The sequence below is a fragment of the Camponotus vicinus genome, unplaced genomic scaffold (genome assembly GCF_025532165.1).
Source record: "Camponotus vicinus isolate PSW18456_S1 unplaced genomic scaffold, iyCamVici1.0 SCAF_3, whole genome shotgun sequence".
Lineage (NCBI taxonomy): Eukaryota > Metazoa > Arthropoda > Insecta > Hymenoptera > Formicidae > Camponotus > Camponotus vicinus.
In genome coordinates, this window is record NW_028141967.1 from 22,528,692 (window position 1) to 22,542,960 (window position 14,269).

At 37.4% G+C, this 14,269-nt stretch overlaps 2 protein-coding genes across 11 annotated transcripts in view; one reads left to right on the forward strand and one right to left on the reverse strand.

Annotated features, from left to right (window-relative positions):
* Positions 1–797, reverse strand: part of LOC145968754 (RNA-binding protein 25) — a 46,979-nt gene extending 46,182 nt beyond the window's left edge. The window contains exon 1 of one of the 4 annotated variants that reach the window (XM_083094493.1): positions 583–797. In XM_083094493.1, the coding sequence (XP_082950619.1) occupies positions 583–682 (100 nt within the window). In that variant the 5' untranslated portion in view covers positions 683–797. Of the gene's footprint in view, positions 1–579 lie in introns of all 4 variants that reach the window. The other 3 variants (XM_083094492.1, XM_083094496.1, XM_083094494.1) reach the window with 3 other exon arrangements.
* Gefmeso (Guanine nucleotide exchange factor in mesoderm) overlaps positions 1–14,205 on the forward strand; it is a 40,737-nt gene extending 26,532 nt beyond the window's left edge. For 3 of the 7 annotated variants that reach the window (XM_083094467.1, XM_083094472.1, XM_083094468.1), the window contains exons 2-7: positions 7,994–9,477; positions 9,706–9,801; positions 9,901–10,030; positions 10,129–10,283; positions 10,368–10,475; positions 10,742–14,205. In XM_083094467.1, coding sequence (XP_082950593.1) covers positions 7,994–9,477; positions 9,706–9,801; positions 9,901–10,030; positions 10,129–10,283; positions 10,368–10,475; positions 10,742–13,114 — 4,346 coding nt within the window. In that variant the 3' untranslated portion in view covers positions 13,115–14,205. Of the gene's footprint in view, positions 1–5,703; positions 5,834–7,220; positions 7,400–7,452; positions 7,555–7,804; positions 7,910–7,993; positions 9,478–9,705; positions 9,802–9,900; positions 10,031–10,128; positions 10,284–10,367; positions 10,476–10,741 lie in introns of those variants that run through there. The other 4 variants (XM_083094466.1, XM_083094469.1, XM_083094465.1 and 1 more) reach the window with 4 other exon arrangements.
* The last annotated feature ends 64 nt before the right edge of the window (positions 14,206–14,269 follow it).

Sequence of the window (14,269 nt, forward strand, 5' to 3'; positions counted from 1 at the left end):
ATTTTATAAATAATCCTCTTGCTTTTAAAATATTATTCATAAACTTTCACTTTATTAGAAAAGATAGTTTAGATAGATGTGGAATGTGAAATAGTTTAGATAATTTTTGTGGGTTTTTAATAACCGCTTGACCTTGTACATTGCCCGAAGACTCATCAAAGATAACTTTCCATGTATAAAATATAATTGAGCGTAGACGCACAAATATTTGTCGATTTTATAACGCTTTATATTTTCTAAATTCTTCCTAATTCGTTTAATCTTACGGCTTTTATTTTTGTAAACAGACAATTTTATCATTTCCCTCTTATCATACCCATCACGAGAAATCAAATTTTAATGTATAATTAAGTGCTAATAATAATATTTATTGCCAATAAATAAACTTTATATATTTCTGATTATTTTTATTATTATTTATTTATATCTTATCATTATCTATTTATATCTTACTAGTATTTATATCTTTTATCATTATCTTTTATTATTTATAATTATTTGCTTAAGATTTATTTAAATTAGGGCAATAAATTAGCACAAAGAACAAATAATAATTTGAGAAAATTATAAATTGCTCACCACACATCATCATTGGATGCCTCATTGGACCTTTTCTCTTTCCGTTGTTTGTCCATTGCTGCTTCATTGTAGCATGCACACCCGCACTCACTCGCGAAAACATTATTAATTGCAATCGTGCGCATACTAATCATCAGAAACCGATGCGGCACTTTATTTATAACACTCCCGACGCGATAATAGCAAAAATTAATTACTTGCGTTGCAAGAATAATCTTTAATTGTTCATAAGAAATGATAGATTTGGTATTTTTTTAATATTGGCAATTGTACTTTAAAAATAATACGACACACAAAGCACATCACGACACTACTTTCTCGCTCGAGTCTCGTTCTGCGAATGATAACAAGGCCATCGTATGTAAACAATAGCACTGTAATATTCGGCGACATAGCATGTTATTGTTGTACGAAATCGCGACCTTTTCGTTATCATTCGGAGCAACGAGACGGAATTTGATTTTCGTGGTGGGAATAATCAAATAATTAATAGCGAGAGGTAATTTTCTTTTCTTTTCATGAAAACAGGGAAACACAGTAATAAAAAATAAATAAAATAATAAATTGCGCTCTTTGATTTCCGATAATCGAATGATTGGATATACGTTATAATTTCATTTTCCATTAAGAAATATTAATATTAATATCGATTTAAATATTGATATCATAAATGTAGAAAATAATATACAGGGTGTTCATTTTAAAACTTTCCATCCGTTTACTTCATTATTCACTATTTTTTGCAAAGTGCTAAAAGACGTCAATTTTGTTTTCGAGGGAGACATTTAAATTCATTAAATGCAACGAAATTTTTTCATCCTCTTCGTCGGGATAGCTATCCCTTCAAAAATTTTAAATGGCAATAAGGGTTGTAATATATCATTTTAAAAGTTTGATTTTTCTTTTGATTCTCTGTACAACTCTCTTTTTTTATTTAAGTGAATATTTTTCGAGAAATCGCACTTAGAAGTTTTAGGTATCTCAAAAAAGTTTTACAAAGATACATTTTGGAGTAGGATTTATTTACTAATCATTTATTACAACAAATGTTCAAAAAATGTTCTCCATTGTTTTCAAAACAATAATATAAATGATTCTCAAATTCTAAACGAACATTTTGAAAAGTTCCTACAGGAATAGCTCTGCATTCTAGTACAATTATTCGACGCAAATCGTACATTTCCCACTGATGTTTCATAAACAGTGGATTTTAAATGCGCTACAGAAAAAAGTCTTTTTCAAAATGAACACCTTGTATGTAAAGAACATAAATATATGTATTAAAATGCATTTACTGTAAAATGAAGAAAGCAATTATGATAAAGATTAAAAATTTTGTTAAAAAATACTGCCACAAACGATATTTCAATATATTTTGCTTATTAAAAAACTTGTTAAAAAATATATAAATTAATTTAATACATTTTTAATCCGAATAACTGAAAAACGCGGTAAATGCTGTTGTTTGTTAATACACTGGGATCAAATGTGAATTAATTTTTCAATCGAGCAAATATTCCAATTTCCCGTGGAATCGCCGATTTAATTAAATCTCGCGATTCTTATCTAACAGTACAACGTTTGCGCATGTTTTGTGTGATATTCGTTATCACAGATCAAATATTAGCAAGGAGGGTAATGCTGTTGGTTTTGTCTCATTTGCTATTTTACCTCAATTATCTCATTGTAAGACAGAATTGCAAGATTTATACAATCAACTAAAGATCGCATCATTACGATCGTTATGGAATGGAAACAAGAACAATGAATATATATCACAAAATATAGAAATATTATCTTCCGAAAATAATATTTATTCTTTCAATCTTTGTCCCGTATTTTAACATCGAAATTCAAAGTTGTAAATTATATAAATTCTATGTTTTTTACTCATGTTTTTTAATTCACGTTTTCTCCATACAATATTTTATATGTATATTAAAAATATCTATCTTTTTTAATTATCTTAAAATTTATTTTTCCTAAAAATATGTAAGATATATTAATGACTAAAATATATTAAAATACGATAAATAAATTTTGTACTGTTTCAAATTTTTGCATTTTTCGATTTATCGCTGCATAAATAAATTCATCTAATTAAAAAAGAGACTATTTTTTTCATTATTTTATTTTATTTTAATTTTGAAAGTTAACTTCTCTTAAATTTAATCGTAAAAAAATAAGTTTTAGTTTGTCGATAAAAAATCCGTCATTTCCCACACGTGATATACATTTTCACGGCGGCAATTGTTATTTTCGACGGTTGCTTCGTAACTTTATAACAATGTTGCCTTTTCATCCTGGACGTGCGCTTCGGAATGCGTCTCCTGGAGTGCTTAGCGCATTTCCGGGTGCACCTCCGGGAACAGATAAGAGCCATAAAGGGGGACACCCTGGAATTCCGGGGTGCAGCGGCCACGACACGCGCGGTCCTTGCACTTGTCGTCACGACTATGTGAGCTGCATACAAACGTACGTGTGTGTATGTGTGTGCTCGCGCGCCCAGGCTCTTCTCCTTTTCTAGTCGTGCGCGCCGCGCGATTCTCCAGCGGAACCGCGCGTGATCGGTTTCCAGAACGAGGAGTCGCACCAGGCGATGCAACTGTCCGCCTTCTTTCCCGTGCTTTCCCGAACTTTGGATATCAGCCAGTTAACGGTAGCCTCCGCCGTCTTTAGCCTCCGGCGAGACGCGAAGGCTGCACGGAAACGTTTCTTATAATCCTTCTTTAATACACCTGGAAAGAGCATTCGGCACGCATACAATATTACCGCCGCCACGCTGTGTAAAATTCCAGAATTTATATAGATATTATAACATATCTTCGCCATATGAGAAGAATGAGAGATTGGAAGGAGAAGTCGTGACAAGAAAACAAGCATAAAAAGAAATTTCGCAGTTCGATATCCCGGCGTTTTTCAAGAGAGATTACGCGTGCAACTTTTCTGCATTTATTTATTTTATCGCGATAAAATCAAGAAAAATAGAAATGAAATATTAGCTAAATCATTCTTAGCTAAGCCGATTCTCGAACGGACAGGAAATCGTTAGAGTTAATTGACCGGAGATGTCGCCGGTGCAATTGACCCTAATTCGCTGCAAAGTATCACTCGGGTATCGCCGTAATACAAAGATATTATCGACTCCGCCGTGAGTTACGTCTCCCTTCCCCCTCTCGCAAGAAATGTCCCCTCCTCGCGTTATTCTCTCATCCACGATGCAGATTTTATGCGACGGGTTTTGTCGTAGCGCCGAAGAGACGGCGAATGCAAAGAGCACGTCCACGCCTATGCAGCGGAATCATGATTCATAGGAACGTGTCGGCATGCGGTCGCATGTTCGAGGGCGCTTGAAAATTTTCTCAACGACCGTTTTCATCATTGAAGGCCCATTTCTTTTCCGCTTCTGTTTAACTGGTGTTACACGTGCCGTTACATATATACATACATCGCGTACTCGAAACATATAGTGAAGATCGCAAGAAACATGCATATTTTTAAGGAGCCAAACTTTGAAAGACAGATGAAGATAGAGAATAAAGAGCTAAAAAGAATTAACTAAATTTGTTTATAAAAGTCCTAATTTGATGATTATTTAAAAAAATATAGAATATTGAATGAGAGAAATTAAGAATTTAAAGATAAATTTTTTGATAATTGAAAACTTTCGTTATAATAAAGATCGAGTTTAAATTATTTTATTTGATATGGAAGAAAGATGTTTTTTCTTCAATGAGTCTACGTGTCAATGAACGCAATACGTGTAAATACGTGCGCATAATATCGGAGTTCTGTCAATGAACGATTCGAGGTATCTTCTCCTTCTCCTTTTACTCCCTCCTCTTTGCGAACGCTATTTTCGTAGCCCTCGTGTGAGGTGCCAGCCACAAAAGTTTATAGCATCGAGAATGTGCGCTTTTTCATCAGTTAAATCCTTTAAGAGAGATTGAGAATTTGTAAAAGCATGCGTGCGATATCATTCATTATTGAAATGATCCTTCTTTCACTAATGTTTGCAAATCTTGAATTTTTTTACGCGAGATTTAATCGTATCTTCTCAAATAAGAAAGAGAGTTATAATTTCATATTAAATTCTCTTTCTTGATAAATATTTTTCTTTTATTATTTACAAAAAAATACAATTATTTTATTTTATTTCTTTCACTCAAAAGCTGAAAAATTTAAGAGAATCTATCTAAAAAAATATTCTTTTAATTTTATATATTATAAAGATTTTCTTTTTTTACATATTTTTATAAGATTTTTTAAAATTCTTTTTTGACACTTGATATTTCTTTTCATTTTTTTGACACGATTATCTCCGAAATGTTCTCTATTTTTGGTCGCCCTTTCCGGGAGAATTCGAACATGACTGCGATACATTTTAAGAACGAAAAACTAACACGTTGAAACCTCAGAATCGAGAATTCTAATAGATACAGTAACTCGAAGATCAAAGAGTCCCATTCGTAAGCCCTTAAATCTCTTCGCGCCGGAAAGACATAAATAAAATTCCGTTATTTTTCCCGTGGAAAATTTGTTCCGCATCAATGTGTCAAATGTATCGCGAGTGTGTTTATTGAAACTGAACCTTCTTTTTTCGAAACAAGGGGCAAGACGTTTCGCAAGACTTCGAAGATTAGTATGTCGTATTCTGAGATAAATTCATCTCTTCTTTTGTCAGACACGAAACATTTTTTTCATGTTGAAGATTTCGAACTTAAGTAAAAGATAGAAATCAATTATTCAATTGACATACTTCTTTCATGTTTGTAAAATTACCAAAACGCCGACGTCTAGACGAGATTACTTAAATCCGAAAGTCCGTGTCCCATGTTCCTATTATTAGAGGAAGTTTCAGCCAAGAGTGCACAAGTCGCAGGCAAATCGGGAGACCGATATAATATTGCGATGAGTGAATCCGAGGGAGAGACAGAGCAGAATCGAGGACGTGCTCAGAATCAGACAGTTTACATATTATATCGTAACGTTATCGGAAAAAGAATTCTACGAATAGAAGAATTTTTATATGTGTGCGTGTATATTTATGTGTGTGTTTGTTATCGTAGAAAAATCAATCGATAATGTGTCCACACCTACGTAAATGCACGATTACGCGCCGTACAGGTAGCGGTACGTATGGACAAAGTTGATTTCACGTTGAGGAAATTGGAAATCCTACTCCGTCCTGCTCGTTTGTTTATTACACAATCGACCACGTATGAGCCGCGAGATGCAACCGATTGTATACAGGGTGAGATTTATCTCTCTTTCTCTTGATCTTTTGACAGCAGCCGGAATTTCTCTCTGCGATTTGAAGAGAAAGAGAAAAATGACTAATTTTAATCAACTGTCTCTAGTCAACGTTCAATATCCATCATCTGGAGAATCTGTTGTCGCGATCGAGCGTATTTCTAGCACACATAATCGGAATAACTAGAATCAAGTGCGGTAGTTATATAATCAAAAATCACTCAAAAAATAGTCTTGTAATAATTTTCCAGGTACAAGTTGATTGAGATGGATAAATGATTAGCAAATATTGTGATCGCGTATATTTCACACTTAATCAATCTAAATGACAGTCAGAATTTATATTTAAACTGTTAGTGCAATTTAGAAAGTCTTTTTTTAAACAATATTCTAGCAGCAGATACAAAAGATAGCGATAAATTTTTGCTGTCAGACTTAGAAATCTATCTGCATCAACAAAAACATTTTTTTGAATGCGAAATGTGTATAAGTTCCGAGTACAAAAGTACTTTTTCACACTAAATTTCTATTCGAATAAACTGAATTTATGAATCTTAATTCTGATAACCACGGGATCTGGATATTCGCTCAAGTGTTGGCCATTAAAAAGAAAAATCCATGCGCTTGGGACACCCTGTATATGTGAATGTCGAGCCTATGTATGCTGTGCATACTCGTGTAATTGCATTTTGTTCGTATGCGAGTAATCGGATCGGCGCAAGCTGATCTTTTAACGCCGATAAACGGGAAGCGAGTTAATTGAAGGCGATCGCATTAACGATAAAAGCAGTCAACGGCAGCAGCGATTTTTCTTTCTTGGCTTATTGGGGATTTTTTTATGATTTATGAAATATCGCAGATATATGTCAATAGGCGCCTCTCCCCCTTCACATGTTGCACATATCTCTTGTATAAATTCATCGAAGCGAGAATTGTAAGGTTTGCGTTCAACAATGTATGGTTAGAAAGATTCACAGTCGCTTTACTTATTTGAAAAATTTATAGCAGTAAAATAAATTATTTAACACTGAAAGAGCAAAATAGTCTGTTTTGAAAAAAAAAAGAATTTTGCAGATACCACAGTTGTTTTCTAATTAATTCTAGATTGTTGCAATAAAATATTTAAATGTTACGAGAAAAGATGTACAATAATATTTTAATCGAGAAAAAAATTATCTACATATATGTCCATTTGTTTATATGAAATCTTTTAAAATTTGACGCAAATCTTGCATAAGCTAAAGACATTCTATGTAAACATATAATTGTATATGCATACAAGGTGCACAAAATAATTTCTTTAATAAGTCATGTGATGTATACAGTAAGAAAAATAGATTTTCATTACGTTGCTATGACAAATGACAATGCGATGATTCGTGATCATATATTAATTACTGTCGTGCTTGTTGCTTCGACGAATTAAGTTGAATGCCAAGAAAGGCCTGTAATTTCTCAAGACAGTATTCTAAGAATCTCTAATATAATCGGAAATGATTGATTGCACGAAAGAAAGTGTTAACGGCATTTTCGCGTGAACGAAGCCATTCTTCGTGATGAATTGAAGGTTATTATTAATGTTCATAGGAGCAAATTTCATCTGTATTTCTCTTCCATCTGGCATTCTCTCTCGCATCTCCGTGCTCCGTTTGCCAATCGTAGCATCGCTGATTTATGATGAACTCGAACAAATGGACCGTGAAAAGATTCGCACGACAAATCGTGTAATGATGTTTCGAAGCGTGTCAAATTTATTCCAAGAAATATTTGAAGAATATATTTCATTAAAATTGATATAAATGATCAAGATGGCTTAAAGCAATTAGCTTTTTGGAATAATTAGCTTATCCTAGAAATTAATTCACTGGAAATCTTTGCCGTCGTTAAATGTGATTTAATAACGCAACCAATATTTCTCTCAATTAACTAAGATTTAATTAAGAGTCAATTTCCTCAATTATTTAATTAAGAGTTTTAAAATATACTTGAAACATCCTGCTTCTACAACGACTGAGTGAAACGTTGAATTTAATTTCTCATATTTGATCGCCAAATTCGTGGATTAATAAATTACAATGTGAATAAACTTGTAAATGAATTAACGGTCTCGCATTCAATTTAAACAATTATCAAAATGAACATTTGAATTTTTCGTTTCCAGGCACTAGCACGGACCTGGTGCCGCAGCTACTGAAGATGTTCGACGAGTTAGCGCGACGCGGCGATGACTATGATGGAGAGCACGTGGTCCTGTCATCGTCCTGCGGAATCCCGCCAGCCTTGCAGAAGCGTCTGAGCCTGGTGCCAACCGCCCATCGAGACTCCATACTCGGTCAGTTCCGCACTGGCGACTTAACAAAGCCTACGCACCAGCGGGACAACTCAAAGAGCAAGGAAGAGGAGAGCGAGTACGTCGAGATCGCGGACGTCACCGGTACCGATAACACCATGCTGGTGGAAACGGTAGCGTCGTTACCGGAAGACGGGGAACGTAACGGGGAAGTCACCGAGAAGCCGATGTACGAGAGGCGAGAGAGCAACGGTCTTATCCCGCTCAGGTACAACAGACGACGCAGGAATGGCGCGGGGAGACCGCACTCCGGAAGCTCCATCGCGTCCAGCACGTCCTCCAGTAGCTGCAGCAATCAGGGCAACACCTGCGCCGCGAATCCGTATTTGGCGTCGGTCGAGTCTCTCGCCGACACCTGCGCCAGTTCGCAGGGTTCCGCGGACAGCGGAGTCGCGACTGTTTCGGAAGCCAGTTGTAGAATCTTGAACGACGACAATGGACAGAGGAGGGACAGCGCCGAAGAGGGCCCCGTGTGCCACAGACCTCGTTACTGCGACCCTCATCGCAACCCCGTCGAGAGGGTATTGCTAGAGATCGTGGACACGGAGGCGATATACGTCGAGCATCTGCGTCAGGTCATTCAGGGTTACCTGATATTCTGGCGGGACGATCCACCGTCGTTCGCGCGCCAATTGCATCTCGGCGATCTTTTCAGCAATATCGAGGACATTTTCGTATTTAATAGAGAATTATTGAGAGACATCGAGAGATGCGGTTTGGATCCTGTTTGCGTGGCCAATACGTTTATCAAGCATAATACGGGATTCAAAGTCTACACCGAGTATTGTACCAATTATCCCAGAACGGTTTCCGTGCTGACCGATTTGATGGGTCGGGAGGAAACCGCGTCCGCCTTTCGCGAACGGCAAGCGGCTCTGGGGCATGCGTTGCCGCTCGGGTCGTTTCTCTTGAAGCCGGTTCAGAGGATCCTCAAGTATCACCTGCTTTTGGAGAATTTGTCGAAGGAATACGGCGCCGATTGTAATTCGAGAGAGAATGAGGCTGACGAAGGCATGAGCGCCATCGAGGCTGCTCTCGCCGCGATGACTGGTATAGCGAAGCACATCAATGCCATGAAGAGGCGACACGAGCACGCCGTACGTGTTCAAGAAATTCAATCGCTTCTGTACGGTTGGCCGGGACCAGACCTGACTACGAGCGGCGAATTGGTCGCGGAGGGTCGATTCAGGATGCGCGGGGCCAAAGCCCCGCGACATGCCTTCCTCTTTGATCGTATGCTTCTTTTGACGAAAAAGAAGGAGGATGGCCTTCTTGTTTACAAAGCTCATATCATGGTACGATTACTTTTATGGCTCTTCTTTACCTTTGTTCATTTTCTTTTTCTCATATTTTTCTTTACATATTGATTGATTCGATTTTTTGCCGCATAAATTCTTTTTGAATTTTAATTATAGTTTGAATAAAGCACATTTCTTAACAATTTTAATCTTTAATAATTTTTAATAAATTATAATTTCTTTGTAAAATATATAAAATAATTTTTCTTCTCTTTGTGCTTTTAGTGTTCAAATTTAATGCTGATTGAAAGTATTCCGGGGGAACCATCCAGCTTTCATGTGATACCTTTTGATAATCCTCGGTTGCAATATACATTACAAGTAAGAACTTTGGAGATATTTTTTTAATTGTAAAGTAATAGCTTTAAATACGCATGTGAAAAATATCCTTATTTAATGTTCTACTAATTTGTTTTCCAGGCACGCAATCTAGAACAAAAGAGAGAATGGACCTTACAAATAAAGAGAGTGATATTAGAGAATTATAACGCGGTTATACCGTCGCACGCGCGACAATTAGTACTGCAATTGGGTCAAACGCAACAAGAAGGTATGCATAAATGGCAATATTGTATAATTAAAAATCTTCTCTACTTTTAATCATTGTGCAAATCGAAAGGAAAGAATAACACAAAATACTTTAAACAGACGACGCGTTGGCGGATAAAGGATCAGCGAAGAAACACTCCGCGCCTCCGGAATATCTGGAGAAACGTAAGCAGGAGAGGGAAAGACGTAGGTCCGAGACTGGTTTGAGGCAAAAGCTGAAAAAGGGTGTCAGAAAATCTGATACTACAATGGAGGTGAGGTCTAGAAAATATGCGAAAATTTCTTGATATAAGTTAGAAATTTTATAAATCTTCTTTAATCAATACATATATCATTAGGGTTCATCTGCGTCATCGCGCAAAGATAACAACGAAGATGTTGCCGTTAATGACTCCAAGGAGCAAACTCTTAATAGGTCATCGGATATACGCGTCTCAAAAGTCAAGGTATTATTGCAATATAATTATTATGAAACTATATATATATAATTCATATATGTATATATTTTAAAAAATTATTTTCCTTCTCGATTATTAGTTTATTTTATCAATGTATCATTTATAAATTATTTTATAAAAATTTAAAACTTTATTATTTTATACTTATTTATCTAGTGTCATTAAATTTTTACGTTATTTCTTAATATTTTTAAAAAGCTATGTATATACATATATATATATATATTTAGATTATATAATAAATATATATTCAGGATCGCTTCACCGGCTGGAGACGAAAATCCGAGCCAGGCTTCCAATCGTACGTGTCTCTCAATCACTCAGACGAGGAACAAAAGACAGACATTACTGGCGATGCTCAATCTACAACAGCCGAGATCGAAGAAACAGTCGAAATTTGTGCCGAGAAAGAGAATCAAATAACAAACTCATCGTCGCCGAGCGAAGCCAAAGATAATAATAATGAACAGCAGCATACCACTCCTCCGCAAACAGTGGAGGAGATCGTCGGTCATATTCTCATGCAGAATCAAGAATTCCAGAGATTGTTGGAGAAACAACGGATCAACAGCATCATCAATGTGCGACAGCAAAGATTCAATAAACGTATTTCGGCGGACACGTCAGACGAAAGCGATTCGGAGAATGCCAATTATATCAGTTCGATCAATCACAACAACAACAACAATAGATTGGGACGCAATCGGGCGACGCATCGGGAACAGCGACTGAACAGGACGAACAACGCATGGAATTCATTGTCCTCGGCAACTGCAGCGCGGGAGAATCAGCAACCGTTGCAGCTTTTTTACGACAACCTGAAGACCGCTCAAAACTCAATGGAAACGATCACGCAGAATGGCAATACAAATCACGTGCACGAAAAGCGAGCGACCTTTGAGACGTTCAAGCGACAGAGTATTGTCACTGATAGTAAAGTGATCAAGACGGCGTTGCGTATCCGTGATAATTCGACATTGATGGACAATGAGAAGATTCTCGTACCGTCCCCATGCATGCTGAATCACCGAACGGCCGAGCGCAAGGATGTCAATTCCATCGTAATGACGGAACGTATCGAAAAAGACGGGTCTGAACGGTGCAATGATGAAAGAAGCGATGCGAACGATGCGGAAGAAGCCGAGTCCAAGGGTTTCGGCAACTACGATAATCTGCAGCACGTTTGGGAAGGCCTGCAGACAGCGAAGAACGTCGACGACGGCAACGATAGCCCAACTCAGCCTGCTGTCTGGCTTACCAAACTGTGCGACGACCTGCCCACCTCGCCACCCAAGTGTGGCTCGTTACCGCGCAGTTTCCAGATAAGCCCTAACTCGCAACCAACGAGCGTGACTAAGTCGCGCTTTTTACAACGAGACGGCAAACCAATGAGCGAGCGACCGTTTACTATCGCGTCCGATAAGCCGGCGGAGATTAATCTCGAGGATATGGAGAGATACGCATCTACGTGTCAACCAGAGGGCAGAATCGCCAAGTTTCCTACTACTTCGACGAGCTCTAGTTCGTCGACCTTTTTCTGTTCGCTAGAGGATACGCGATTGACTGACGATGCTTACTCCGACGTGCGTATGTCTACCACTGACAGCGCGAATATTCATCCAGATCATAAGATCTACCGGGCGAACGGTAGCAGCGGCAGTGCGATCTTTCGGAACGTCTTCTTCAAGGCGAGTAGTCGTCTGCAGGGCCGTTTGCGGAATACCATGAGCACGGAAACACTCGAGTGCAACGACGAACTCGAGCGGACGCGCTACTTTCGCTCATTGAGTGCCGTAAATGGCAAGTGTTCGAAGAAGCGATCTAAACAGACGAAGCAACACGCGAAGGAACCATCCTCGGATGCTGAAGAATTGGTGGGCTGCTCGAGCGTCGGCTCGATCAGCGATCAGCGGATACCCCAACTTTACTACAAGCAAGGCAGTTCCAGTCTCGGCGCCAGAATCGCCCAGTCGGATTACGCCGATCCGACGATTCTTTTTGCCGAGAATAAGCGCATTCAGTCCTCTTCCATTGATGTCAATCAATCATTCAGCAAGACCAACGAATCGCAGGAGAGAGGTCGCGAAGAGGAAGAAGAAACAAATAGCAACAAGGATGCAGAACGTCGCGAAAGCGAAACAGACAGTTTCTACGAGAGGAGTTTCGAGACCATCGAGAATTACGCGGATGCCGATACAGACGAGGTATACCGGGATAGTGCAATATTCAGCGATGTCGACGAAGTGTTCGTAATGCGACAGTCGACGCCAACGACACCGACGACAATATCGACGACGTTGGCGAAGATGAAAATCGCGCCGCCGATTCCTGCTAAGAGAAAACAAGAAGTGTTCTCGATGTCATTGTCATCAAGATGCAAGCCGAGCGTCGCACAAAAGCCAGATTATCTGAAGATAAAATCGGTCTTAGGAAAGGGGCACGCTGTCGGTGATTCGGAAGTCAGGGTCACTGCGAAAGTGAACACGATTTATCAGTCGCGAGATGATTCGCCGATTAGTTGTAATCGGAACTCTGAGATGGATAGAGACGACGTCTCCGCGGGACAGAGTCAAGCGGGTTGGGTGCGGAAGATAGTAGGTCAATTGCAGGGGCACATCGAGACGTGATCCGTACTTATATATATACACGAATGAATAGAGCTAATTGCAAGATGAGCCAATAAAAGTTTCAAGTCATAGTCGGTTAGTTATGTGGATAAAATGAAGCAAATGTTTTTATAAGAAGCAGTTCATGTTTTAAATTTAAGAAACTTATTGAATTATTGATTTCGTATGAAGTTGAAGCAAACGATCTTGTCTAAGAAAGTATCATTTATTCTTAGATCAGACATGGAGAAACACTTTGTAAAAATTGGAAATAAAAATAGATAATTTGATAAATAGAGACATACAGTGAAAATACTTATGGATTTTTTCGATCCATGATAAGATGTTCTTAGTATCACAAAGTAAATACGCTTACGTAATATTTTCAGCGAACCCTATCTTGTATGGAGGTAATTTTCAACAAAAATAATTCTCTAATATTATCTTTATTTCCAATATTTCGACCTTTTTATAGAGGAAAATAATAGCGTTTGCTTTGCATTATTCATATAATCTTTTGTACTGAAAAATTTGAGGATTAACTTTAGTCAATGTGCCTTCAACATGTGCCTACAAGGTAATTAACGCAACGTGATACTATTACTCTATAATAAATTGATATCTCATTTAATGTTTATGTGCGTAATAAGCGTATAGACGTTCGAACGTTCATTATTATTTCATAAAAGCATAACAAAATTATGTCAATTGTTTTCAATTAATATCCTATAGACTGTTGAAATGTATGTTAAAATAAATATTATTTGATATTTTACTTGTACTATATAGAGCGTATAAGAGACAGGAGCAGTTTTCAATTGAACAAAGCATTTAAGAAAGTCATTTAACTTCGAATTGAAGAAGTCGTCAGTTGAATTATAGCTAAAGAATTTGAAAATGCAAGTTTCAAACAAATTTTATTCCCAAATACATATCTTCTACTTTTTGCACAAATAATTAACTGTGACTACTTCGTACCAATGATCAAATAAATTTAAATAATTAAAATGTTGACTAGAAAATAAGAGAATAGTATATATGCCAGTGTATATGCTACCATATAACGTGTGTATATAATAATATAATGTTTTATATAAAATCTGCCGCAACAATGTATTCTTCATTCTCGACCAGGCACTAGACATAATTTTCGGGTAAGTATAAAGTCTATAAATG